Source organism: Oxyura jamaicensis, chromosome Z (genome assembly GCF_011077185.1).
Source record: "Oxyura jamaicensis isolate SHBP4307 breed ruddy duck chromosome Z, BPBGC_Ojam_1.0, whole genome shotgun sequence".
Lineage (NCBI taxonomy): Eukaryota > Metazoa > Chordata > Aves > Anseriformes > Anatidae > Oxyura > Oxyura jamaicensis.
The window spans coordinates 18,994,472-19,020,710 of record NC_048926.1 but is presented as its reverse complement, the minus strand read 5'-3'; the positions used below and the strand labels follow the sequence as shown (position 1 = coordinate 19,020,710).

Genomic DNA, 26,239 nt, shown 5'->3' with positions numbered 1-26,239 from the left:
ACTTGGTAGCTCTTTCCAACAGCCACCAAGGTTGCTGAGAGGACAAATATATTAGGAACACTTTGTCTCTCTATAGTAGCAGAGACGGTGCTCTAAGGACCACAGGACAAAGTATTCTGTAAGACAACAACACGTTTTCTTTCCAAAAGTACCACAAATTCAAGCCAAGCTGGGATGCTCTGAGTTGGCAAGAGACGCTGTCTCAGTGGGTGTCTGAAGCTGAAGCACTAGGCTTAGGAGAAGACAAATGAGCTTCTCTGTGAGCTGGCTGTGTCTCACCAATGTAACTACAACGGCGTCAGTAGAGTTGTTGTTAATTTGTGTTGGTTTGCCATCAGAAACACACCCTGTGAAGTGCCTGGGCTGCTTCCAGGCAACTCTTGGCAAAGCGTCACTGGCAGGAGGAAAGCTGACGATGGTATTACGGGTTGTTCCTTCCCTCAGCACAGGGCCCATTTGACTCTGTCCCCTGAGTGCAGAGAAACCACAGGCTGTTCCAAATTCTTGCACTGGTGCTCCACTGCCATCACAGCCGCATGACAGCAGCAGAGGCAGAGTGAACATGCTCCCGTTCCTCAGGAGCTTTCTCTCATCCAGTGTACAGAGGAGGGATGCTAGAAGTCCTTAACAAGGAAAGAAAGCTCCCGTGAGCTGCCAGCTTTATGGAGGTTTCTCACTGCAGTAGGAGCTTCATCATGTCTCCACTCTTGAGTATGATATTCTCTGTGTTTAAAACATCAGGCACTGCATCTTTCAACTAAAACAGAAAATTCCTTCACAGCGATGGGGTCCTCTACAGCAAGATATGGATGTGTTGCTCTGATAGAACCTTAATATCTGGTTCCAACCACTGTTAATGCAACTCTGGGTTTGTTTTGCACGTATTATAGGTTGAAATTCTGAACTTGTCTTGCAGTATAGGCAATGATATAATACACTGCTGGCATTTGATTTCAGTAAGTACTGAATTTCTAAATCAAGAAGGAAGAAAAATGTGACTTTGAAAGGGAAGATGCATTTACTAATGTAATAACCTCAGCTGGAGTTAAAAAAAAAAAAAAAAAAAAAAAAAAAAGCCATCCACAGGCAAACACCTGTTCGCATTTTTGCAATGCATTGCTCAACAAATACTTGAAATGGCTCACATGCCTTCATTTTAGCAGAGGAGAGAAAGAAATTTCTTATTATCTTCAAGGGCCCTCTTGGTGTTCTTACAGTAAATTTCATATTAAAATGCACAGTGTGTGTCTGTGAGGGATATGAGGACAGATAAAAGAACTGTGAAACCAGACAGCATTCTGTAACACACAACTCAAACAGCACCTCATGATGTACAAGGATGATTTCCAGGAGGAAGCCAGAAGTACTACTGCAAATTTTATGTCATCTAAAGTTTTTCTTTGGGAAAACAAGTTACCTCCCAGAGCAGTTTGCTGCTGCAGACAGTAGTGAAATGATGGTTAAATGGCAAGACGTTCAGAGTCAGAGATGAAAGACATAAAAGAGAAAGTCAAAGCTTTGGATTCACAGGTGTGGAAATCTGAAAGAAGGGAAGGTGGAAGAAGGTGAATCACAGACAGCCCTAAAGGAAGATGCTAATGTTAAGAAGCAAGATAAGAGTTGCTAGTGGGGAATTTCTATCTAACAAACATTGCTATAGATATGGGAAGGCTTTAAACATACTACATTAAAAAAAAAAAAAAAAAAAAAAGGCAGAAATATAAGCAAACTAATATAACCTAACCATGTAGTCTCCAGAGGCATTCTCTTGGAAGAAAAACACTTTGTCAGGGCTTCCTGAAAACAGTTAAGTGGCTCCTAGCTTGTTCCTTTCTCCCTGCCGTCTGTACGTTACTGGTAGACACAAGCCAGCGTAGCAGACTCCCTTCACATGATTGTTCTTTTTCACATTGTAACATCTACTTCACCAGAGTATTCTGACAAAAGGAAAAAAATAACCCCCTTTACAGTGCAGTGAACATGGAAAATGTTGTACTATGTGTAAATGAAGACCTAGCAGAATAAAATGCAACGTGTGGCACAGTATTACAGAAGTCACAATAAAGTACACAAATAAAACTATAGTTCTGTACATCCATTGGGCATACACAAGGTCCAGGTACAAGAAAAAAAGGCTGTAGCAAAGATGATGATAAATTAAGAAAACACAGGTGGAAAAAAAAAATAAAATTAAAATGTCAAAACAAGAAAAACATCCAAAATATGCAGGATTCTCCTCATGATATTTGGTCCAGTGGATACTTCTTGAAGAATTATTTTCTTGTTTTGAAAGCACTAAGAGATACAACTATCAGAATCTGGACCTTATATTAACCTGCCTAAAGGAAAAGGGGTTGTAATCAATTGAAAGTGTTAGCTAATGAACCTTACATTTGTGAATTTGTTAACCACTGTCTGAAGATGACACAAGTTTCAAACAAAAGCTTGCATAAAGCACACTGAGAATTTCTTTTTCAAGGGCACCTGGATCAAGGCTTTAGAACATGTCTTCTTCATGAATTAAGTTTTATTATAATGAGTGACCTAAGAAAGTTTTATAAAGGGAATGAATAAAGGCTAGAAGCTGAAGGGTGTGACATGGGACAAAACTGTTGGGATCCCCACAGAATGACATAGAAACTCCAAACCAAAAAATAGCTATTAATCTCTGAGAACAATGCTGAAAAGGTTTTGAATTTAAAAAAAAAAAAAAATTTAGAGATACACACAATAAGGTTACAGAAACATGTAATTTTCCTATGGTAAATTTATCACTGAACATCCTAGTCTAACAACAGTACTGTGGGTTCATGGTAAATTTACCACAGGAAGACAACATTTTTGGTGACCTCAGCTTCAAGCTATCAGTCCAAGAATAAGGGAAATGTAAACATTTCAGGATAATTTTGTGTGCAATTTAAACAAGCCAAGATGAATGTAAAGGTAAAAAGGCATTCATTCCTGAAAAGAGAGAGCTTGGAAGCCACAGAACAGTTCACCACAGATTTCTTTCAGAAGAATAGTCAAAATATTTTAAATAGTCTTTGGGTGACTTTAAACAAACAAAGAAATAAAAACTTTACTGGAATTTTAAAACAGGATAGAAGCTTAACAGCCATCTTCAAAACTATAATTGTTTCCTCAGATAAGATGCTATTGGATACGGTGTGTTTGAATGCCAATAAATCAGTGTAATACCATGTGGTAAACACAGACATACTAGAAAAGGGCCAACAAGATAAAGTTCATCAAATGATACAGAAAGCTTGTTAAGCAGGTAGTGAATAGAGTGATCATAAAAAGTCCAGTTCTTTGTCCCTTTCTGCCTTGAGCAGTACATGTAACTTCCATCACAGTGAAGAAGTCCACAGGGCAATTTGTATGAGCACAGCCTGCTATAATGGGCTCAGAATTCAGTTCAAAAATAGGGCATACCAGTAGAGAAGAACATGACAGGGTAATACAATCAAAATCAACCTGGGGATTTATATCATACATTATATATTCCCCATGTGACACATTCAGGAGAGTTCAAATACCCTTTGGATGTGGACACCTCGTGGACAGTCCCACCAGGGGCTTCACAGAATCTCAGAATGATTTAAGTCAGAAGGGACCTTTAGAGATCACCTGTTCCAACCCTTGCGCAAGCAGGGAGACCCAGAGAAGGCTGCCCAGGACCACGTCCAGGTGGGTTTTGAAGATCTACAAGGAGACTCCACAATCCATCTGGGCAACCTGTGCCAGGGCTTCCTCACCCACACAGTAGAGAAGTGCTGCCTGATGTTTGGATGGAAACTCCTGTGTTCCAGTTTGTGCCCATTGTTCCTTGTCCTGGCACTGAGCACCACTGAAAAGAGCCTGGATCCATCCTCTATGCACCCTCCCTTCAGGTATTTATAGACATTGATGAGATCCACCTGAGCCTCCTCTCCTCCAGGCTGAGTGTCCCAGCTCTCTCAGCCTCTCCTTATAGGAGAGGTTCTCCAGTCCCTTCATCGTCTTTATGGCCTCCATTGGATCCTGTCCAGTATGTCCATGTCTCTCTTGTACTAGGGGGCCCAGAATTAGACACAGTCCCCCAGGTGTGGCCTCACCAGGGCTGAGTAGAGGAAAAGGATCACTTCTTTTGACCTGCTAGTAATAGTTTGCCTAATGCAGCCAAGAATGCCATTAGTTTTCTTACTGCCAAGGGCACATTGCCAACTCATGTTCAACTTGGAGTCCACCAGGACTCCTAGGTTGTCTCTTCTGCAGAAACATATCATAAGAATGTTTTTATTTGTTCCATAATGAGGTGCTGAAATGCAAAACATGTATTTAACCCAAAAGTAGAACCTGATTAGAGGGACACCAAGCATGATAGAACATGTTTGGTGGAACATGGTGAAATTCATAATGGTTTTGATAAATTGTAGGGATGAACTGAAATTAACAAAATAGCACCATGTACAGAACTGCAAAAAGTGACAGATGTCTGCACAAAATGAAAAGTAGCAGACTAGTAGGCTAGTGGGTTACAAAGTGAGTAAGAGTTTAAATTATGGTGTTGATACAAAACAAACAAACATCATTCTGGGACATATTAACAGACGCATGATACGTGTGGGGTATAGGAAGTAGCAATTTCCTTCTCTATGGCAGAACCGAAGCCACAGCTGGATAATCATGTAGTTTGGGGTACCATGGATGAAGAACACTGTACACAAACTGGAAGTAGGCCAAAGACAAGTACCAAATATGATAAGTGGGTTGGAAAAACCTGACCCATGAAGAGAGGTTGAAATGGTTTGTTTAGTCTAGAAAATGGAATATTGGTGAGAGACAAAACAGTCTGTAAATACATAAAATGCCAGTAAGAGCAGTGGAAAATTTCTTATGGAAATTCTACAAGTTGTGCAAGAATATTAAGGGACTGAAACTGTAGATGCAGGATGTAAAATTGTGATTTAGCAAGACAGTATGAGGTTAGAGGAATCGTAGCATCATTAGAACATTAATACAGAAATAGTAAGATACTGCAGAATTACTTTAGGGTGGAGAACATTGACATTTGGGATGGGAAGTGGAGAACAGAAACAACTATTGGTTGTGAGACCTGGGTATTCTTGAACATAAAGATCAACGCTTTTTATATCAGATATTCAGACAATGAAGAATTAATGACAATTATAACATGCCTAGTCATAGAAAATAAACTTGTATGGCATGATCATAATTAGACTCTACATTGAATAGGTAAGTAAACAAAGTACATACAAAACAAAATTCTTGATTTCAAAGGGATACATTTTGTTAAATTAATGGAATTCTTATCTGGACAGAGAAGCTCTGGGTCCTACCTATTCCAAAGCCAGGGAATTTCTTCTATCCATGCTGTGAAATTTATCAGGAATCTGCATCCTAAAAGAGGAGGAAAAATGTGTAGAAGAGGTTTCACTTAAAGCTGGATGACTAGCCATCTTTCAAATAAATATTTGGAATTAGTAGACATCTTAGAAAATAAAGAGGAAAAGTACTGAGAAGCAAAGGAAGTTGTATCTCCAAGATCAAGAAGAGTAATAATTAATGCTGAACAGAGGCTGGAAGGAATGTACCTTCAGGGACAAGACTTGAAATCTGTCTTGCTTAATACTTCATGATAACTTGGCACAAAATACAGGGGCTTTCTGGTGAAGTCCGCCCATAACAAAGCAAACAAACAAACAAAATAACAGCTGGAAAGCATTAACAGAAGATAATGGGGATATCATACAGGGAAAGTAGCATCACATTGAAATCTGAAATAATACAAATGGGACAAAATTGAATAGCATAGATTGTTTAAGTTATGAACTTGGGTATTAATATAGACGTTCCTCACACAAACTAGAAACCCTGCATTTGGAAATGACTATGGAGGAGAAGTAGATAGATGTAAAGGGTTACTCTGAAATGACTAGGAGCTTTTTCTAATGGGATACAGCTGTGAATATGGCAAATGCTGTTCTGTGACATACCAAAAGAGGCACTTCTAACAGAAACAAGAGCTAGATCTAATACAAAAACTTGGCAACAATGTCTCTGTATGACCAGATACAATTTTATTCACCCCTTCCCAAGGATACACAACTGAAACATGAGAGGTTAATATGAGGTGAGAGAAATAGAAAGTATATTTTACAACAAAAATTGGAAAGATCTTGATTTATTAGAGCAGCAAGGGAATAGATGAGAAGGGATATTATGGTTTTCTGTAAATACATCTGAGGAACAAATACCAGTTAGAGGAAAGAAGCATTTAATCTAAATAATAATGATGGCACAAAAATAAAGGGACATAGACCAAACATAAGTATGAATAGAAATTAGAGATACAGTCATTAAAGCAAACAAGTTCTTGAACTGCCATCCATAGGGAATAGTGAAGACAGAAAACTAATTGCTTTTAATGGACACAGTACGCTCGTGGAAGGGATGATATAACATAGCAGCAAGTATCTGCAGGGTTTGAATTTAATGATCCAGAAAGACCTTTACAGCCCAGTGCTTATATTGTTAAATATATATACATACACTTTATATTGAAGATAGGTTATAAAATGTTCGGTTTCACTTGCAGGTTAGAAAACAATGTAAACTTTTTATTAAGATACTGAAGCAACGGAGCAAACTTGCTAAGAAGCAAGTGGTTTCAAGAACCACTTGAGCAAATGTTTGGTATGGCTTTTCCACGTATACTTGGACAGGCTTACAGGAGTGAGTTAGTCTTTTGAGGTCCCTTCCAACGTTAAATTTCTATGAAAAATATCAGCTCATATTGTTCCAGACTTTGCCTTAGCAAAACTTGGAAAAGCTATTTCTGAGAAAGCTGTTGAGTAATTTACACTCTGTAACTTTTGGAGATATTTGCAGTGGTACATTATTTATTATTTTTGCAGTTAGGAAATTCATAAAGTAAACCCAATTCCCAGCAGGAGATTGGAAGCTTTTGGCTTTCATACCTGGGGAGGCTGGTATACACAAAACAGAATGCTGTTATTGTATTTAGTCTTCTCCAGCAGAGAAAATGCAGTTTAATGTAAGCTCCATGGTAAAATGTATTTTTTTTTTGCTGAACTTCCCCCCAGAGTGGCAACAGGATCCTGTGTTCCATCATCCTGGACCACTACCAGGGACCATCAATAATCAACTACGATGATGAGAACGGCAAAACATGCATGCACATTGCTGCTGCAGCAGGCTACAGTGATATTATCAGCGAGCTGGCTAAAGTCCCGGAGTGCAACCTGCAGGCCCTTGATGTGGATGACAGGTAACCATGGAAACTCTGAAACTGAAATTGCTGCTTCCTTTCTATTAACCTGAGACTAGGTCTGTTTATTCTATAATCATGTTTCCTGTTTCATAGGCTGTGGCCTAGTTAATGAACTGCACTTACAGAGAACTGTGTTTGCTCAGAAACCCAGCAAAGCACTCCTGCTCACATCTAGTATAATAAGGAATGTTATTTAACTTTGTGTTTCTGGTAGGAAATGATAAGACTATATGTGAAAGGACTTTGTCACTGCTTGACTTAACTTCTTTCAATCAAAATGGGCATTCTTCTCAAAACAATAGAACAGGATCCTACATCTTGAAGCTGTGATCCTGCTGCTATTTGCATGTAAGACACAGCAACTTTTCCTTGTTGCTGTTCAGATTCTAACATAGCATTCCTAAAAGGACCAGGGAGGCTTTGCCTTCTATTCTCACAAGGGAAATGAAATCCCAGTATCATAAATCCCTCTATCACACCATGCCCGTGTCCCTTGGAATTTTGCTCCAAAGTTAATTAATGCAAATAGACCCAACTGTCCAGTCTGTGCTGATTATCCTGCTCAGTGGAGCAAAAGCCAAAGTTTTCTTGGCTTGGGTCTTCAGGTACTTAAAATAATAGCATTCTTCATGGAAAAATCCAATAAAATGGAACAGAAATAAAATCAACAGTTGTGGAGAAGTTTCTAAACATTGGGAAAGCATAAAAGAGAAGGCTCTGTTTCTGTGGAAAGAAGGGGGAAGGGAGGAGCTACTACAGTTAAGAGGTTAGTAAAGAAAGTACCTCCTATTACGTGTTCTTAGGTATTTCCATAGAAGGTATCACACTTGAAGAAGGGAAAAGATAAGCTGTTAAATATAAATACACAGTACTTTTCCATTCTGTGTTGTTTCTGCCTGCATTCATCTGAAATCACTGTGACTGCAAGAAAGGGTACAGAAAAGTCAATTTTATTCTTTCTTCTTGCACATTTTCCTTGTGGTGTTTTCTGTGCTTTCAGAGATTTCACACAAGCAAAGTATTTCAATTTAGAAAGTGGACAAAAGTTTACAAAGATGAGCATCCACTGCGAATAAGAAGATCAGCTTGATTCTCCTACCAGATTCAAGAAAATTATACCTTGTCCAGTCTGTGCTCACCAAGGAACACAGAAATTGGCAGAGAAAATGACAGCCTGGTAGATGTGTCCAGTCCTTCTCCTTGTTTTGGAGAGGCTTCTTTTCCTATTGTCTTCATGGAGAGCCATAAGACAACCACAGCTAATAGTGTTTGCTGTAAAGATGAGAAGGGCTTGTCCATGTGTGGTGGACACTACAGAGATTTTTTCAAATCCTGCTCTGAAAACTTCAGAAGGTCCTCCCACTCTACAAGTCCAGCAGAGGAAGTGATACTATTATACAGCATGCACTGGCATCCTCCTGCACCATATCTACCTTTATTGCAGCCAAATAATGCACATAGACAGATGCTGGTCTATGGTTTTATTCCTACTACTGGGAACTACATCAATGTGGAATAGATTGCCAAAAAATTCCTTAAAATGGATGTTGTGAATCTGGACAAGTAGCATAGGAGCACACCTCGTTGTGTCAATAAATGTTTCAATAGCACATTGATTAATTTATTTTAATGATATTCTCCCTAGGACGCCTTTGCACTGGGCTGCAGCAGCAGGGAAAGCTGACTGTGTGCAGACACTACTAGAGCTGGGGATAGACAGCAGCCCTCGAGACATCAATGAAAACACTCCTCTGACATATGCAATGTACTGTGGTCACACAGCATGCATCAAGCTGCTGTCTCAGGAGAGCAGGTAAAGGAAAAGTTAACACTTTGCTCATGTTAGCACTGACTAGAAAATAAATTAATTACTTTCTGCATGCTGCTGAAGGGTTTGAGTCCTGTGTGATGGCTCAATTCATATGCGATGCTGAACGCAAATTTTCCACCAAGATAGCAACGTTAGAATTAGTCATCTACTGAAGACTCATCACTGTGGTTACAGTGCTAGTCTGCCAGTCAGCAGAGGGTTCTGAACCAAGACAATGTGGGTATAGCTATTGCTCAGACACCTGTGTGCACAAAATCTGTCTTACAGCCTTTAGATTTATCTTTCAACCTTTAGATACATGCCCTTTACTTTTCTGAAATCTCTGCACACTGGCTGTGTATTCATGTCAGCAGACAGAGAGATCGATTGGAAAAAAAAAAATAGTTTTGCCAGTCAGATAGTAAAATAAATTTTAAATTTTTATGTTCAGGGTAAAGGCTTGGGATTATTTTCTTAGTCTGCTTCAGTTCTCTACTTCAATTATCTCTTCTTATCCTGATTTTTTTTTCTGGTAAAAAATATAATTCTTTTACCATTGCTTATGATCTTCCTCTCTCTTCATATTTCTCAGGTTTCAGCAGCTGTCATTTAATTCATTTCAGTTCTTCAACTTTGGTAAACGAGCACACACTTACAAAGACATTTATCATCACATTTCTTTGTGCTTGCCCCTCCTTTCCAGTCAGCAGGCAGTGTTATTTCCTGTGTTACAAATGGTGAGACACGGGTAGTGTTACATCTCCTCCTACTACTACTGCACTGCTCTCTGCCTGAGTACATCTGCAAAGTTGGTTAGTCAAAATCTCATCTAAAAACCACTACAGCAACACCACTGTAGGTAATTATCTTGATAGGTCTTCTGAAACTGTGCCAGGCCTGTTCAGTACATGGGTTGGTGACCTCCAAAAAAAAACGTAAAAAAAGGCAAGGAAGGGCAAGGCAAGAAAAGGAAAGGAAAAGAAATGTGAAACAGTGTCTTTCTCACAGTGTTAGCAATGACTGTGCTGTTGGAAATATCATTTTCCTAATATGACATAATACAAAGACTACTTGGTTTTAAAGATCCCTGTGTGTTCTTCTTGTTGTTATTGGATCTTGCCTCACTATTAAGAATAATGATTCTGCAGCTGGTAGACCCTGAAGCCAGAAAAGTTTGTTGTTGTTGTTGTTGTTGTTTTTCCTGATAGCTGCACTGAGCCTGCTTTAAGATAAGTGTAATGCAATGAACCCCATCAGAAATAGTGAAGTAATGCAGTATCATTTTCAGTCTTTGTTAATTACAAATGTGGAGTCCTCATTTTCTCCCCCTGTGAGCCACCCCTAGAAATGTATGTACCCCATTTCATGGTCTAACACAGGCAGTGCTTATTTCATTCTTTGCTGGGTAATGACACCACATTTTGATTTGTCCTTTCATTAGATCGGAGCCAGTTCATCAGTTTCCCTCTCCAAACAATAGACTCCTAAAGAAAGAAGGAAGATTCAGTATGCTGAACAACATCTTCTCCTGCAAAAAGAAGAAAGAGGACCAGAAAACCAATCTGAAAGACAGAAGCAGAGACAGATACCCTACAGAAGAGACTTCAGAAGTAGACGACATCATCACCACTTTTGATTGCCTCATGGACACAAACTGCAAAGACATTCCAGATGAATGTGTGACCACTGCTGACTTCAAAAGAAGGAGCACAGACACAAAGTACCTCATACCAGAACAGAAGCCTCCAGACTGTCATGGGCTGCTTCCCATCAGAACCCAGAGCCTCCCCCCAATCACAGTGGGCAATTCCTTCCTCACTGCTTCCCAGAGCACAGCTTCAAGCATCTCCTCCAGCACCAGCACCCACCATTTTGCACACAGGTCTCAAAAGAGTAGGAGTGAACATGACTTACTGGATCACAGAAGCAGCTGCCAGGCTTTGCTGGACAACCCCTGGAACACAGACTCTAACCAAATACGCTCCTACAAAGTCTGTACTAGAACTCCTGCAGACAAAATGATAAATGGCGTAAACTCTGATGGATCTCACCATGTGCTTTTGTGCCCTCCCCGCCTTCCCTCACTCCCCAGTTCTCCTTCAGGTAATTTCTTTCTTCTCTATCTCCCATATCCTACAATCTCTGCTGATGTGACAAGCTGAGTAAGAAAAGATAGGTAAGTCTGCCCCATGATGATTCTATTTCTTTAATATCTTTTTTCAGTTAATTCTCTTTGTATGTCCAGCAGCTGGACTCAATTATCTTTGTGGTCCCCTCAAATTCAGGATTTTCTATTATTCTAAGCAGTAGCAATTGCAGATATTGTACATACAGGACATGAGCTGACAGCTGAGGCAAGAAGCTTAGGTGTGGGAAATCAGAGATCTGAGTAAACATCAGAGTTCTAATTATGGGAATCAGAGATCTGATTAGGCCTAGCAGCAAAAATATTAATTAGGAGACATGTATGGTACCTAAGCAAGGTAAAAGCCTCCAGATCACATACATGTTTTGTGAATTGCAAGTTAATACCTACTGCCATGCCCATTGCCTTCTGTCTTCATTTAACCCTGGAACCAGATGTGGAAGGGAGAAGTACTGCATTCAAATCTTTAACTCTGCTGAGAGCTGCTTCTGGTAAAGTCAGTGTATGTCCGTATGAGGAAATGAGCATGTTGCTCCAGCACAGCGCACGTGGACTTACCTGACTCCAGGCCCCTTCCCACTCTCCCAGCCCCAAGTGACAGCTCTTTGGTTTAATGTGCTGTGCTGAGGTTTTTTCCATGGCTGAATTCAGGTTGCTAAATTTGCAGAGAGTGTAAATGCTTTTATGTTGTGGTTTGGAAACTGCAGTGTAACAATAATGAAGCAGAGTATCAGAATTCTGAAGTAAACTCAAAACTAAGGTTCGGCAAGATTTGGGATCTAGTACTTTGATTCTCATCCATGCTTAAATGAATCTGGCTGGATGGCCTGTACACTGGAGTTCACTTTAACATATCAGAGTCTCCAACTTCATCACCTTTGGGATTAGTCTCATGCTAAAATTAAGCACATCTAGCATGCCTTCCAACCACTGTAATATCCAGCCGAAAATGCAGCAAGCAAAAGCAATTGCCAAACCTACCAGTACACCATTACAAGGAGTAAAAATTATACAATAAATTAATCTAACCTCCCCTCAACAGGCATGAGCCATTATCTTCCAGCGGAAAGAAGAGTGAAGAGAAACCGTGTCCAAGAGGAACCCTCAGTTAGGTCAGGTTGCTACTGAACTCTGCATGACACTGCAAGCTGTAGTAACTCCTAAGCAAAGAGAGATGTAGAACAGCAAATCTTTACTCACTTCTCTAATAATGAGAGTAGGTAAGGCGATTTCAGAATAACAGGTGATTTTACACTGTGCAAATAAAGGCTAGAAATAGTTTTGCAGCATAAAAAGGAACTATTCAAAATGTTCCACTTCCTGAACATCAGGCCAAGTTCCTGAAAACTTGATAGACCTGGTCTATAGGTGTAACTACTTTTTTACTGTGCGGTCTTCAGCTGTTCACTCAACCATACAAACCTCAAACTCCACATAGCTATCAAGGATTGCTCCAGCATTATTCTTTCTATGCTGAACTCTGCAAGGTTCAGCTCACATGTGGAAGATGAGAAAACATGCAGGGCTTGCTTACAACCTAAATATAACAGGGCCCAGTGAGGCTGAGGTGTTTGAGATCTTTTGTTTGTTGGATGACTATGGGGGAATACTACTTGGTGTAACTAGCTAGCCTATGAATACTTTTGATGGGAAAGTACCATCCCACCCATCTTGATGGGAAAGAACATCCTATGACCAAAAAAAAGAAAAAAAAAAAAAAAAAAAGGCAAGTAACTGAGGACAGACCCTGTGCTCCATCATATGCACTAGGACTCAGTAGAGGAATAGCAGTCTACATGCATGAACGAGGGAAAATCACATCAATTATGGGAAATCTTCTAATCATTGCAATGGGAGCTATCTTTCTGTGTCCAGAGGAAGAACAGAGCTCTGGTGGTTTATTATCTGCTCAGAGGAAAAAGCCTGAGACTGCTGCAAGCCCAGCTCTCTGTGTACCTGCTCCCTTTAACAAAACTTTCCAACAACAAAAAAATCCTTTAGCTGGCATAAAGGACTTCCATTGAAGTGAATGAAATAAAAGCATGTAAGGAGGCAGAGAGCGTCTGGCAGGCATACATTGCACAACCCAGATATTGTCTAACATTTTCTCATGCTAAAAAGAACAGCTTATCCCTTTTCATGCTCATGTGTGTGGTTTAAATCCGTCTGCCCCTGTAATTAAAGCCACCTGCCTTGCAGTGAATTAGAACTGCATTTACTGTATGAGCTTCAGGGCCCACAGGTCTCCAGCGCACAGAAGTGCTGCGCCTGCACGACTTGCAGGGATCAGAAGCAAACTGTGCCCTGGCTCCAACCCAGCCAGCAGCACTGCTCAGAAAGACATTTCCTCATTGCTTTTTTTCTGCAGGAGGCCTAGCTGAGGGGGAAAACAGCATCTGGTCTTTGGTGGACACTGAAGTGTTAATACTGTATTTCTCCAGTCATGGCTGTGGGGGCTGCGAGTAGTTTTCGAACATCTGAGACAGGACTGTGGGTATCGATAACCTAGGGGAGCTCAATTTGAAAAATATTTTCTCAGCTAACACACGGTGTTGATTGTCTTGCATGACCACGCCTTTAATTAAAGTCTGAGCTACTTTTTGTACTTACTGCTACCAGGGCAGCTGGCATATCGATGGGGATTTCTAGAGTTTTTTTGTTCTGTTTTCTGTGCTCCTGGAAATGAAAGATGAGTCAATTTACTAGCCGAGCCCTAACACTTATTCATAGGGAAGAGGTTGCTGTGGGTAGGAGTGAGACTCACCTGTCACACCACTGGTTTATCTCAGAATAACTGCTTTGTCTTACACTCTGCTGAGTTGAACAGAGATGGAGCGTACCAAAAATGACTGCCAGTGTTGCAGGAGGAGTCCTTGCCAGCCACAGGGCTGAGCTGGCATCCACAATCTGAAACATTTTGCATTTGTGACCTTTGCAATCATCTCTTTTTGCAAAATGCACTGCCACCTACTTTTCATTGGGAAAATGGTATAAATGAAGAAATTCCTCGTAACATGGACAAAGCAGGGCTGTCTCAAACAAAAAGGCAGCTATTATCACCCTCTAACCAGATGGAGCCTCCCTCTATCACCCATTTTTCCTGTAGATTACTAACCTGTCAGGTCCAACGCAATGCTTTTTAAAAGGTTTGTACATCAGTCCAGTAATTTCTAGTTGCTTGAATAGGTAACATTAAAAGGAAGGCTATTATTACTCGTCTGTTGGCGTAAGCAGTATGGTATAGTCAAAAGGGAAACAGTTCATGTCAGGAAAGAGTAGAGAAAAGTTGATCAAAGTGGCTGTTTCTTACTCAAAGTGAAGAACTGATTTACAGCGAGACATTCACCATAACGTCACTGCTTTTCCACAAAACAAACAAACAAACAAAATTATAATGCAAATGTGTATCCAAACACAAAGGAAAATCAGAGATCAAACTGGAAAAAAATAAAATAAAATAAAATAAAATAAAGTCAATAAACAAAATGTGAACAGTCCTGCACTTCACAATCAAGAAATTAGAAATTGCTTCTTTTCCATTTCAAATGCCATCATAAATATGCCCTCAGGAGTGACAAAGATAATGTCTTAAAGAAAGAAAGATCCTTTTCTTCTCTGATATTATGTAAAGCATATAGGAAGGAAGAACAGAAGAATAGTTCCACTTGATGCCAGAACCTGTAGACAAGGTTTTTTTTCCAAGCATTCATATCAGCCTCGCAAATATGATTATGCTTTATACTTTTGTTTTGCTGCCAGATAACCCCATTTATGAAATAAATATATCTCTTGATAGAAAAAAAACAACCTACCCTCATCAAGGCCATAATGGTACATACATAATAAGGCATTAGTGCTCAGCGTAAGCATCACAATAAAACCAATACAACTTGAATTGCTAATGGGAGCAGCTGGCTTGATTTTCTTCTATTTTGGAATCAATATAATTATTTCTTTGTGCACAGAGGATGCAGTATGTGTAGAAGACATTTACCAACCTTTACATACAACTTTTGATTACCTTGGAGAGATATTAAAGACTAAATAAAGAGTAAAACATGGGAAAAAGAGAACAAAGTCTGTTTGTATTATACACAGCTCATCCATAACAGACTCTTTGTGCTTTAGCTCAATACACATTAGCTTTACCCTTGGGAACCAAAAGAATGATCCAATGTCTATCAACTGCTGTAGGCTTTGGACCAGGTTCTTGTTCCATGCCAAGGTAAAGAATGCACTGCTCTGTGTGGGTTTTAACTGGTATACAACAGCTTAGCTCTTTTCACACAGAAAGCATTTAGCTAGTAACGTTTGTGCGGCAGTCTTGACAATTACTTCAGTAATTACTTCTAGGAAACTGTTCTGTAACTGCTTTTCTATAGGTTTAGCTTGCACAGCCCAGCAATACACAGATGTATTCAAGTACCAGCCACAAAGCCATCAAAGCAATTTATATAATTTCATTTCTTGTTATTGCTTAACATGTTCTACTAGATTCAGCCTGTGCCTCCCCTCATCTCTGCATGAGAACAGAGCATATGCTTGTTCTGCAATGAGCTGTGTTGCAATGCCATGCTGGGCAAGCAGCAGTTTGGGAAGACATCTCAAGGCTCCTTACATGGATCACCTCGGATCTGGGGACAACAAAAAAGAAAAATCTGAGGGACGCCAACATCACAGAATATGATCAAGTCAGAGAAAGGATCTGGGAAAAACATTGATTTAGATTTTGAGTTTCTACTTTTTTAATAACATTTGATGTGGTGTTTGTGTAGTGAAATGCACTATATCACCTAACACATCGTCTATTTTAACAGCACTAGACCAAAGTCAACTTTGGTCTAACCCAGTAAAATGCCACAGTTAGAACATCAACCTTTCATTTTCCAGTGTCTATTCTCGGTAAAAGAAAATTGCCAGAAACATAGTTTAATAAGAAACCTTAACAGTTTTTATCACTTCTGCTATATTTCATCTACAGCAAAACCCTCTCAAAACTCATCTGCTGACAGACTTCCTCTAGCCTGATTTTCCGACCAGGAGTTGAACTCTATGTTCTAGTGCTTAGAAAGGCAAAGACAATATTAGAAAAGTTTTTGAACTAAAGCTTTCACTCAGAATGTGGTGAGGCAGTGGCACAGGCTGCCCAGAGAAGCTGTGGATTCCCCATCCCTGGAGGTGTTCAAGGCCAGGCTGGATGGGGCATTGGGCAACCTGGTCTGGTTGGAGGGGTCCCTGCTCAAGCAGGAGAGGTTAGAACTGGGTGATCTTTAAAGATCTCTTCCAACCCAAACCATTCTCTGATTCTAGGATTCTGTAATTTTATTCTCAAATCAAATCTATCTAATTGAACATTTCTTCAAATCTAGTGTCCAAATATTATTATGTGGACATGGCTACTGGAACATGTCTGAACACCAATTACGATATTATATGAGAGCAATTGTACGCACAGAAGTTATACTAAATCAGTCATTCTTTTAAATATGTAAAGAGCTTTTTTCACTCATTGCTTTGTTATTATTACATGTCCCTGAGAAATACTTTTTTTTTTTTTTTCTAGAAAACAGAGATCTACTGTGCATCTTATTATTTACTATTTTCTTACAATAATAGACTATCTTTTTCTTCCACAGGTAAAAACTTTCAACAGATGTTGATAAGCCAACCCAAAATAAAAGATATTTCTCCAGTACGAAACAGCCTAGCTCCTATATCTAACCACTGTGCTCAAAAAAGTAAGTACAACCAAGTCTCGTCTACGGTATCATACTGTGTGCCTCCATAAGTGGCAGCTGAGTGCTTGAGGGAGGCTTCCTGGAAGGCACCACTGGAGATGGTTCAGTCCAACTCCCTGCCCACAGCAGGACCACCTGCAGCAGGTTGCTCAGGACCACATTGGTTTTGAACATCTCCAAAGAGTGGATGGCACAACCACTTCAAGCAATCTGTTCAAGTGTTTGACTACCCCAAAGTAAAAAGTTCTTTTTATGTTTAAGTAGAAGTTACTGTATTTCAGATTGTGCCCACTGACTCTTCTGCCTTCATAGGTTACCACTGAGAAGAGTCTGCCCCCCTCTTCTTTACTTTCCCCAGTCAGGCATTTATATGTATTGGTGCAGGGTGTTCCTCCTCCCCAGGTGCAGGATTTTGCCCTTCCCTTTATTGAATCTCTTGAGTCTTGTCAGTTTATTTCACCAGCCTTTCCAGGTCCCTCTGAATGGCTGCACTTCCATCCTCGATATCAGCCACTCTCCCAGATTTTGATTGTTTGCAGAGTTGCTGTGCACACACTCTGTGTCATCATCCAAGTCATTAATGAAGATGTTAAGCAGTGCTGGCCCTGGTATCAGATCCAGGAGTATCTCACTAGTGACTGGCCCACCTCCAGCTGGACTTTGTGCTGCTGATCTCAACCATTTTCTCCAGTGAGTTCCTTGGAGCTGATCTAACAGATATGATCTAAATCAGCAGAGAGGAGAGTCTGGTGTTACTTTTTTTTTTTTCCAGAGCAGAGACTGGAATTCTCATATGGGACTTTTCACTCTCAGAAAGGTTTGTGGATGCCTATACATCTTGTAGTATTTCACAGGGGGTAGGACGTGATGTAACATGGTGACTTGCACTATCTAAGGAGTCATTGAAGATGGATGACAACACCCTCAAAACTGCACACCGGAGAAAGGCTGGATATGTGAGATGAAAGCCAGGATAAGGAATGACTCTTCTACAAACAGCATGAAAAATATCATAACAGGCACTGATTTTTTCATGCTTTTTCTAGTGAAAATTAGAGGAAAGAGGATAAGATTGAGGTTATCAGGTTTCTGAAACAGATGATCCTTGATGATTTTCAGGATAGACTTCGCTCTGTCCTAAGCACAGCAGCTGGACCATCTCTTACACAAGGATGGGAACCATTCACTTCTCTCATTCTAGCATGAACTGTTTTGGGAACTAAAATAAAGGGACTGAGAGAGTATCAGCCTTTTTCTTCTGCACTATCAGCCAGGTCCTCATTCTCAAGGCAGTAAGAAGCAATATCCCAAAGGGCAAGGAAAGCCTCACCCTGCTCCAGCAGCCCAGGAGGAGTGTCAAGACTTAGTGAGTGTCCCAGGCAGGATGCACATATAAATTTCACATAAAAACACTGCTCCCAGCAGTGTCCTGCCCTCACACTCTTGTGCTCCACTAAGTCCAAATCCCTCCATGTATTTTGAACAAGGATTTGCAGTTTGCTATTTGCCATCCTGCAGATCTGCCAGGTCCTAAATCATTTAAATTTCAAAGCTAAAGACTCTTTGCCTCCTATGAAGTGAGCTTCTGAAGCCATTCTGCAGCTATGACAACATTACTAAAAACGAAGCAGCAGAGGTAGCTTTATAGGGAACATCAGACTGGGTAGGGGAAATGCAGAATCCTCCACTGCTGCTGCACAGTGAGAAAGGAAGAAGAATAACGTGGAATACTGAGGTGGTATTGCCTGCCTCCTCAGGAGAAGGAAAGTCTTCTAACTGCTTTGAAACCCCCAGCTCCAAGTCTTATTTTTGTTTTCAAGCTTTCTATTAACATTCTTTATGTCTTCCATTTAACATAATGGAAGCATGGATTTATGAAGGGCAGGTCCTGCTTGACGAACCTGATCTCTTTCTATGACAAGGTGACACGCTTAGTGGATGAGGGAAAGGCTGTGGATGTGGTCTACCTTGACTTCAGTAAGGCATTTGACACCGTTCCCCACAGCATTCTCCTCAGGAAACTGGCTGCTCATGGCTTGGACTGGCGCACGCTTCGTTGGGTTAGAAAACTGGCTGGATAGCCGGGCCCAGAGAGTTGTGGTGAATGGAGTCAAATCCAGTTGGAGGCCGGGCACTAGTGGAGTCCCCCAGGGCTCGGTACTGGGGCCAGTCCTCTTTAACATCTTCATCGATGATCTGGACGAGGGGATCGAGTGCGCCCTCAGCAAGTTTGCAGACGACACCAAGTTAGGTGCGTGTGTCGATCTGCTTGAGGGTAGGAAGGCTCTGCAGGAGGATCTGGATAGGCTGCACCGATGGGCTGGGGTCAACAGTATGAAGTTCAACAAGGCCAAGTGCCGGGTTCTGCACCTGGGGCACAACAACCCCAAGCAGAGCTACAGGCTGGGAGATGCGTGGTTAGAAAGCTGCCTGGCAGAGAAGGACCTGGGAGTAGTGGTTGACAGTCAGCTGAATATGAGCCAGCAGTGTGCTCAGGCGGCCAAGAAGGCCAGCAGCATCCTGGCTTGCATAAGAAACAGCGTGGCCAGCAGGTCCAGGGAAGTGATTGTCCCCCTGTACTCGGCTCTGGTGAGGCCGCACCTCGAGTACTGCGTTCAGTTTTGGGCCCCTCGCTACAAGAAGGACATGGAGGTGCTTGAGCGAGTCCAGAGAAGGGCTACGACGCTGGTGAGGGGTCTGGAGAACAAGTCTTACGAGGAGCGGCTGAGGGAGCTGGGACTGTTCAGCCTGGAGAAGAGGAGGCTCAGAGGCAACCTTATCACACTCTACCTGAAAGGAGGCTGTAGCGAGGTGGGGGTTGGTCTATTCTCCCACGTGCCTGGTGACAGGACGAGGGGGAATGGGCTAAAGTTGCGCCAGGGGAGTTTTAGGTTGGACATGAGGAAGAACTTCTTTACTGAACGGGTTGTTAGTCACTGGAATAGGCTGCCCAGGGAAGTGGTTGAGTCACCATCCCTGGAGGTCTTTAAAAGACGTTTAGATGTAGAGCTTAGGGATATGGTTTAGTGGAAGATTTGTTAGCGTTAGGTAAGAGGTTGGACTTGGTGATCTTGGAGGTCTCTTCCAACCTAGACTATTCTGTAATTCTGTGATTCTGTGATAATTGTAAGCAAAATCCTAAAAAGAAAAAGGAAAAAAAAAAAATCATAATCACTGGTGTTGTTGCAGAAAGTCACACAGACAACAAGGATTATAGTTCTAGTCTCATGCCAAAAAAAAAAAAAAAAAGTGCTCTACAAATGAAATATAACTATTATAGTTCATAATCATCATGTAATGAACTATCATAGCACATTTATCCAGGTGTCATTATTGCTTGAACATCAGATCAAGCTAATAAAAGAAAAAGAAAGAAGGAAAGTTATTTGCAAAATAGATTACATTTCTTCTTTGTTAATACAAATGACACATTTCATCCTGGAGCTTTCCAAATAACTGTTTCAGAGCCAAGATTTCAGTCACCATCCAGCCCTAAAAATATTACTGTTCCAGACACAGCCATTACTCAGGGATATGGTTCCAGCAAAGAAGTTTGAGTACAAACATTTTTGTTTTTCTAATAGTACAAACATTTTTGTTTTTCTAATAGCTTTCTTTTGTTACACTAGATGTGTGCTAAATACATGCAACAAAACCAGTGGAGGGAAAAAAAAAAAAAAAAGACGACTGGGGAGTTGGAAAGATAAAATAAGCATAAATTAGAGAGAGAACTGAAACTTGTCAGAAATAAACAAAAAGAAGAAACATCTCCCAGAAAAGGAAGGGCAATAGAAAAAAAAAAAAAAAAAAAAAAAAAAAAAAAAAAAAAAAAGGAAGAGATGCTTTAACCTCCAAGTAAAAATATTTCAATATACAAGTTAGGAGGAAGATGATAGGAATGATATGGTAGCTTAGGAAAATAATGCTTCAATAACTTTAAAACATAGTTTATAAACTCTCACACTCCAGATGTTCCTGGAGCCAAAGTGGTACGTCAAACGTCTTCATGAGTAGCCTTTTCATGACCTGGCATCTGTGCTATGCTGTATGCTGCTGCTCCTCCATTCAAACACCCCTCCAACTTCATCATGCAACTCTCCCAAGAACTCCTGGATAGCAAATTCACAGCCTTCACACACCACTCAACAGTGCCAGAATCATTTTCCAAGCAAATATGGAAATTCAAGGGAAGTCTCTGTCTGCTGTCTCACTTCTTCAGGTGGCACAGAAGGTCTGAAGCCACACTGGGGTTATTGTTGGAAAAAAATAAAAAATAAAACAAAGATCTATTATAATATTATATTATAATAAAACAAAAATCTATTTCTGTTAAATGACCTGCAGAACAACAATTTCCAACAATTTCTGTGGATCAGTAGTTACTTTTGCCTTTATTTATCATGACTGGAAATTTCTCCTTTCCCAAGTTAACAGTAAAGGATTCCATGAAGCACCCTCCTCTCTGCAGAGGGCCACCACAATCCATGCATTAGGGATCCATGATCCATGTTAGGGGAGAGAGTCTAAGAGCATCCCCTCTTCTGGGTTGCACATAATATTTCAGCAATGCTTCCCTGACAGCAGTATTCTGGTCTCTGCAGTTTACAGCAACTGCTCAGGAGTCACTGCTGAGTGACAAAGTCTCCCTGAATTAGTAGCTCTTACAGCATTGCTCTCGTTTGGGTAACCAGCTCTGCCCTCTGAACACAAATATGAACACAAACTGGTGCTCTTGCTTTATATAGCTTCTGGATGTAAGGCAACCTGCCTGAAGGGTTCTGTCTCTCACAGACCCCAGTGCTGCATCCAACAACTCCTGTGTTTCAGTACAAATAATAAGGTATTATTTCAAAGTCGTCTATGTCCCAGTCCTGAGATTCTTACAGAACTTCCTAAACCAAAGGTCCTGAGTGTAGTATGTGGGCAGTATGGATATTTGGCTGATGTTTTTTCCTTCTTTCAAGGAGTATGGGTTTGTGATGGCATGGAGGTGAAATCAAGCTAAACTTAAACCCACCATTAAGGGCTTATCTAGTACATAAAGTGTTCTGGAGATGTTTCACACAAGTGTTAGCTTTGAATGCATGAACATATGCCTATGCCCCAAAGAGAGAAACAACTGGCCCTCTCAGTATGCATTTGGCTTTCATGCCAAAATTTTGTGAACACAAAGCATCCTGACCACGTGCCAGAAAAGATATAAGCTAACATATTGTACTTACCCCTGACTCACGCAAAAAAAATATATATTAATAAACTGAAGCGAATTATCAATGGTGCTTTTTCGTTGCTGTTAGAAGCAACAACTAAGCCATTTCCTGAGCATCTGAACACAAATTAACCTTGAACATAATCTGTGAATTACATTAAATTGACATGGGACAAGGAGGTCTAGTACAATACTGCCTGGTCTGGCCATCACAATTTGAATTGTACTGACATTAGCCTGAAAAATAAATAAATAAATAAATAAAAAATCTTCAAATTTTTAAATCCTCTCTGTGAAGATTCTGCTTTGCCCGTGATAGACATCTGGTGAGTCTTAGATAATTACCACCCCTGGTAAGTAAATAAAGAAAGCTGAAATGTGTCTATGGTATATAGTACAGGTGAAGATGGCAAGAACTTCAGCCTCTTTGTCACAATGTATATAGAGAAAAAATACATGTCTGCAAAACTCTTCTAGTGCCCACTAAAGACATTAGAGAGGTTCATTCATGTTCAGCAGGACAAATTTCTGACTCCGTAACTATACACTAGATAAATCTACTAGCACAGAAGCGCTTGCATGACAAAACTGTTGTGCTTCTGCTTTACTGTGGCACAGAAGCTGCGGGGTTTCTGTTTGAAACTTTGCAGTTTTATTTCCGACTTGGGCACAGCCTGTATCTCCAGTTATCTGTACTACTGCTGCTGACCCAGCTAGCTATTTCCCATTTTTCATGTGCACTTTCAGTGGCTTGGATTGTGTTGTTTTTGATTTGTTTTTTCTTTCTTTCTTTCTTTGTCCTAAGTATCAGTAGTTTGCATGTTGTTTTTCTGAATTTCATTATCTAAATTTCTTACCATTTCTCTAATTTATCAAGGTCATTTTGCACTGTAAACCTGTTGTCCAGGAAATAATTACACCTCAAGTAACTCTTTTTGATGTTGTTTGATGAACATTGAGAAGGTTGACTTCATATATTCAAAGACTGACTTCTGAGAAACACCAGCACAGACAGGTTTTTATGTATGAAAGTTAGGTTAATCTATCTGAAATCCCGAAGATCTCTTTTTTTTCTGTCTTTCTAATCTACAGCCTTCAAGATACTCTACCCACTATTCTGTCTATAAGTTCCCCAAGTGTGTTTATCTGAGAGGATATTTCTTTTGAGATTAAAATTCACCTGCAAGGTCCAGCTTATTACAGACGCATTGACTGCAGTACTTACTCAGTTCATACCAATTGATTATTTGGACTGTTTTTTCTAATAAGAATGAGTTTATTTATCATGTTATTCTCTATTCAAACAGTAAAAGTCTAGATTAGCTTCAGATGTTTTTCTGAAATTACACATGACTTTCATAGGATTAAGAGAGGATATTTTTCTCCATTCCTAATTTGTGTAGAATTCCTTTCAATTTGCACCAGGAAAATTTCTCACTATGAAAAAGGAATAATCAAAGGGTCTGCTGGGAAAAAATGTAAACAATAATACTCAGGTTTTCAATGGGGTTAACTAGGAAATGAAATGATAACACCTGGCTGAGAAAGTCACCTTTTGAACAGAGTACTTTATAGCAGAATTCTTTCTGCATGCAAAGAACAAGGACACCAACATGATACCAGTCAGAGAACGGCTTTTAATACCTAACCACTAGGAAGCATTTGTGGCTAATTTCAAAGGAAAGGTTATCAAAATGGGCAGAAAATCCAAATAACCTTCTGGAGGCTGCCACGACTAGTGGCATGAATCATTTCAGACACAAATGTTGATATTGCATATTCATCATGACAGGTGCAGATGGAAGGAAATTGCAGATGGACTGAGCCTGAAACCAAGGATAAACAAACGTGAAGAATAATGAGGAAGGATCTGTAACCAAAATAGGTGTTAACTCCAGTTGGGAATCCCTGACATGGCTAGACTGAAAATAAATAAATAAATAAATTGATAATAATAATAATAAAAAAGTTTGGCCAAGGCAAAGAGCAGTGAATTAAATGGTGAATAAAATGAATAGAGTCTAATGTAATCCACAGTAAAGTCTAAGGCAGAGATAAAGAGGTCTATAATCAAGGTTTTGAATTCTCCTTTTAAAAACGTGTTTGATTAGTTAACGAGTTGCCTGACTGAAAGAGCTTGAGGACAAGCTTCTTTAGAGAAGGCACAGAACTGTACTAACCCTAAAGCACAAACACTGTTACACTGCTGGATGTGAGGTGGAGGTTAAGTATGCTCTAAATCCTCAGTTTCTCACAGGGCTGTTGACAAGCACAAGACATGCAACAGCTGTAGTTCTTGTGTTTCAGCAGGGGTCTTAAGTGTGCTGTGGGGTATTGGGCTGCTCTTGTGGCCTATGACATGCAGAGCAGATGTTTGGACCTACCTTCATGATTGACTGTGCCTAGAGAAACTGAGACATTTTCCCAAGCTCTTCCATTTCATCTTCCTAATATTTTAACCAGAATTTACCCTGGGTTACAGACCACCTACCACACACAGAAGTTGTGATAAAATTAATATATTTCTATGGAACATTTCTGTTTCAGTCAAGCCTTTTTTTTCTGAAGAAGATATGTCTTCTGGAAATCTCTCTGAACAGACTGAATCTCTTTCAGACAAACTACAGATTCTGTGCTTATCAAAAGAAAACCTTTGAACTTGTTGGGTCTTATGGATCACCAAACTTGAAGTAAACCTCTTGATACTGGAATTATTTTCTTCAGCTGAAGATTAGCCCAGACAGGCTTTAGGAATTTTTTACTCATATATTTATCACATCTTTCAAATGTGGGTTTATTTATACAGAACACAACAACAACAACAAAAATGAACAGTTCAAAGAAAGCAACAAACATATCATTAGTAAAAATGTCATGCTTCTCATTCTTGTGCACTCTTTCTCTCTCTTTTTTTTTTTTTTTTCCTGTAGTTCAGCTACCATCTCAGGGTGATAAGAAGTTTAAGTCCCTGCCTTTAAATTCCTTAAGGACTGGAGCAGTTATTCTCCCACCAGCCCCAGCCTCCAGATCCCAGAAGAGGGGACATTCTCAGAGTCACATGCTATATTCTTTCTTGCCTGGTCTATCAGGAGAGCCTCTGAAACCAAGCCGTGTCCTACCTGCAATCCCAAGCCAGAAGAAATCCAACCCTGCAGAAGAGCTTGAGAAATCTCTCACCAACCAAGACACTGAAAATTAACTCATTGCACTGGCATCAAACACATCAGCTGAAATACATCCAAGAGCTTGTTACAAGATAAGAATACAGTAAAATCTTATTAATTTGCACTACTGATGCTCTTGTGAACTGGAGTGTAAAAAAAAGAAAGAAAGAAAAGGGTAGCACATCACAAAAGCTGCACTGTGTATTTATATAGGCATACTCATTATAGTTTTTGTTATGATGGAAATACTAAAGCCGTATTTAATGTTCTGTAAATCTATTTTGTGAATGGAGCCCTCATAACATGCAATCTCATTGCAGCACTGTGCTGTTAAGCCTTCCGTAGAAAACAAGAAGAAAGAGTAAGATTTTCTGTGTGATTTAAGTCAGAATTAGAGAACTACAAATCAACGGGGATTCTCTGCAGATTGTAAATGCAAAGGTGCTGATTCTGAAGCTGTGTGCCATCAAAAATATCTTTTTAAGATAAAAAATGTAAGCTCAGAATAAAAGGCAGTTTTATCAAATGAGCTTTTTTTTTGGCTCTTTATTTTTCACATATTTTCTACATTGTAAGTTTGTGTGTTTTTTCTTCTTTTCTTTCCTTCTACAAGCCAAAAAATTACAATGAAACACTAATCCTTGTGGGATGGGTAGGGTTATAGAACATATTCAAAACTGTGCCTTACATTGAAAGATATATATCTCTTTCATTTATTATTTTATATTTCTCAGTGACAAAAATGGAGTTGTTTATTGACAATTTCATAAAACAAGGAGTTTTTTTGTCAAGGTCCTGAGAAATTAGGCATTATTTTATCACTTTTATCCACAAACTGAAGGAAGTCTAATACTAGACTGCTGTTTAGTTAAGAG

The 26,239-nt window shown here is 39.9% G+C and overlaps 1 protein-coding gene across 4 annotated transcripts in view; it reads left to right on the top strand.

Annotated features, from left to right (window-relative positions):
- The window catches only part of ANKRD55 (ankyrin repeat domain 55), a 50,906-nt gene extending 25,016 nt beyond the window's left edge, over nucleotides 1-25,890 (top strand). For 3 of the 4 annotated variants that reach the window (XM_035310211.1, XM_035310209.1, XM_035310212.1), the window contains 5 exons: nucleotides 7,110-7,294; nucleotides 8,943-9,110; nucleotides 10,546-11,210; nucleotides 16,890-16,991; nucleotides 25,131-25,890. In XM_035310211.1, coding sequence (XP_035166102.1) covers nucleotides 7,110-7,294; nucleotides 8,943-9,110; nucleotides 10,546-11,210; nucleotides 16,890-16,991; nucleotides 25,131-25,399 — 1,389 coding nt within the window. In that variant the 3' untranslated portion in view covers nucleotides 25,400-25,890. The remainder of the gene's footprint in view (nucleotides 1-7,109; nucleotides 7,295-8,942; nucleotides 9,111-10,545; nucleotides 11,211-16,889; nucleotides 16,992-25,130) is intronic. The other variant, XM_035310210.1, reaches the window with a different exon arrangement.
- The last annotated feature ends 349 nt before the right edge of the window (nucleotides 25,891-26,239 follow it).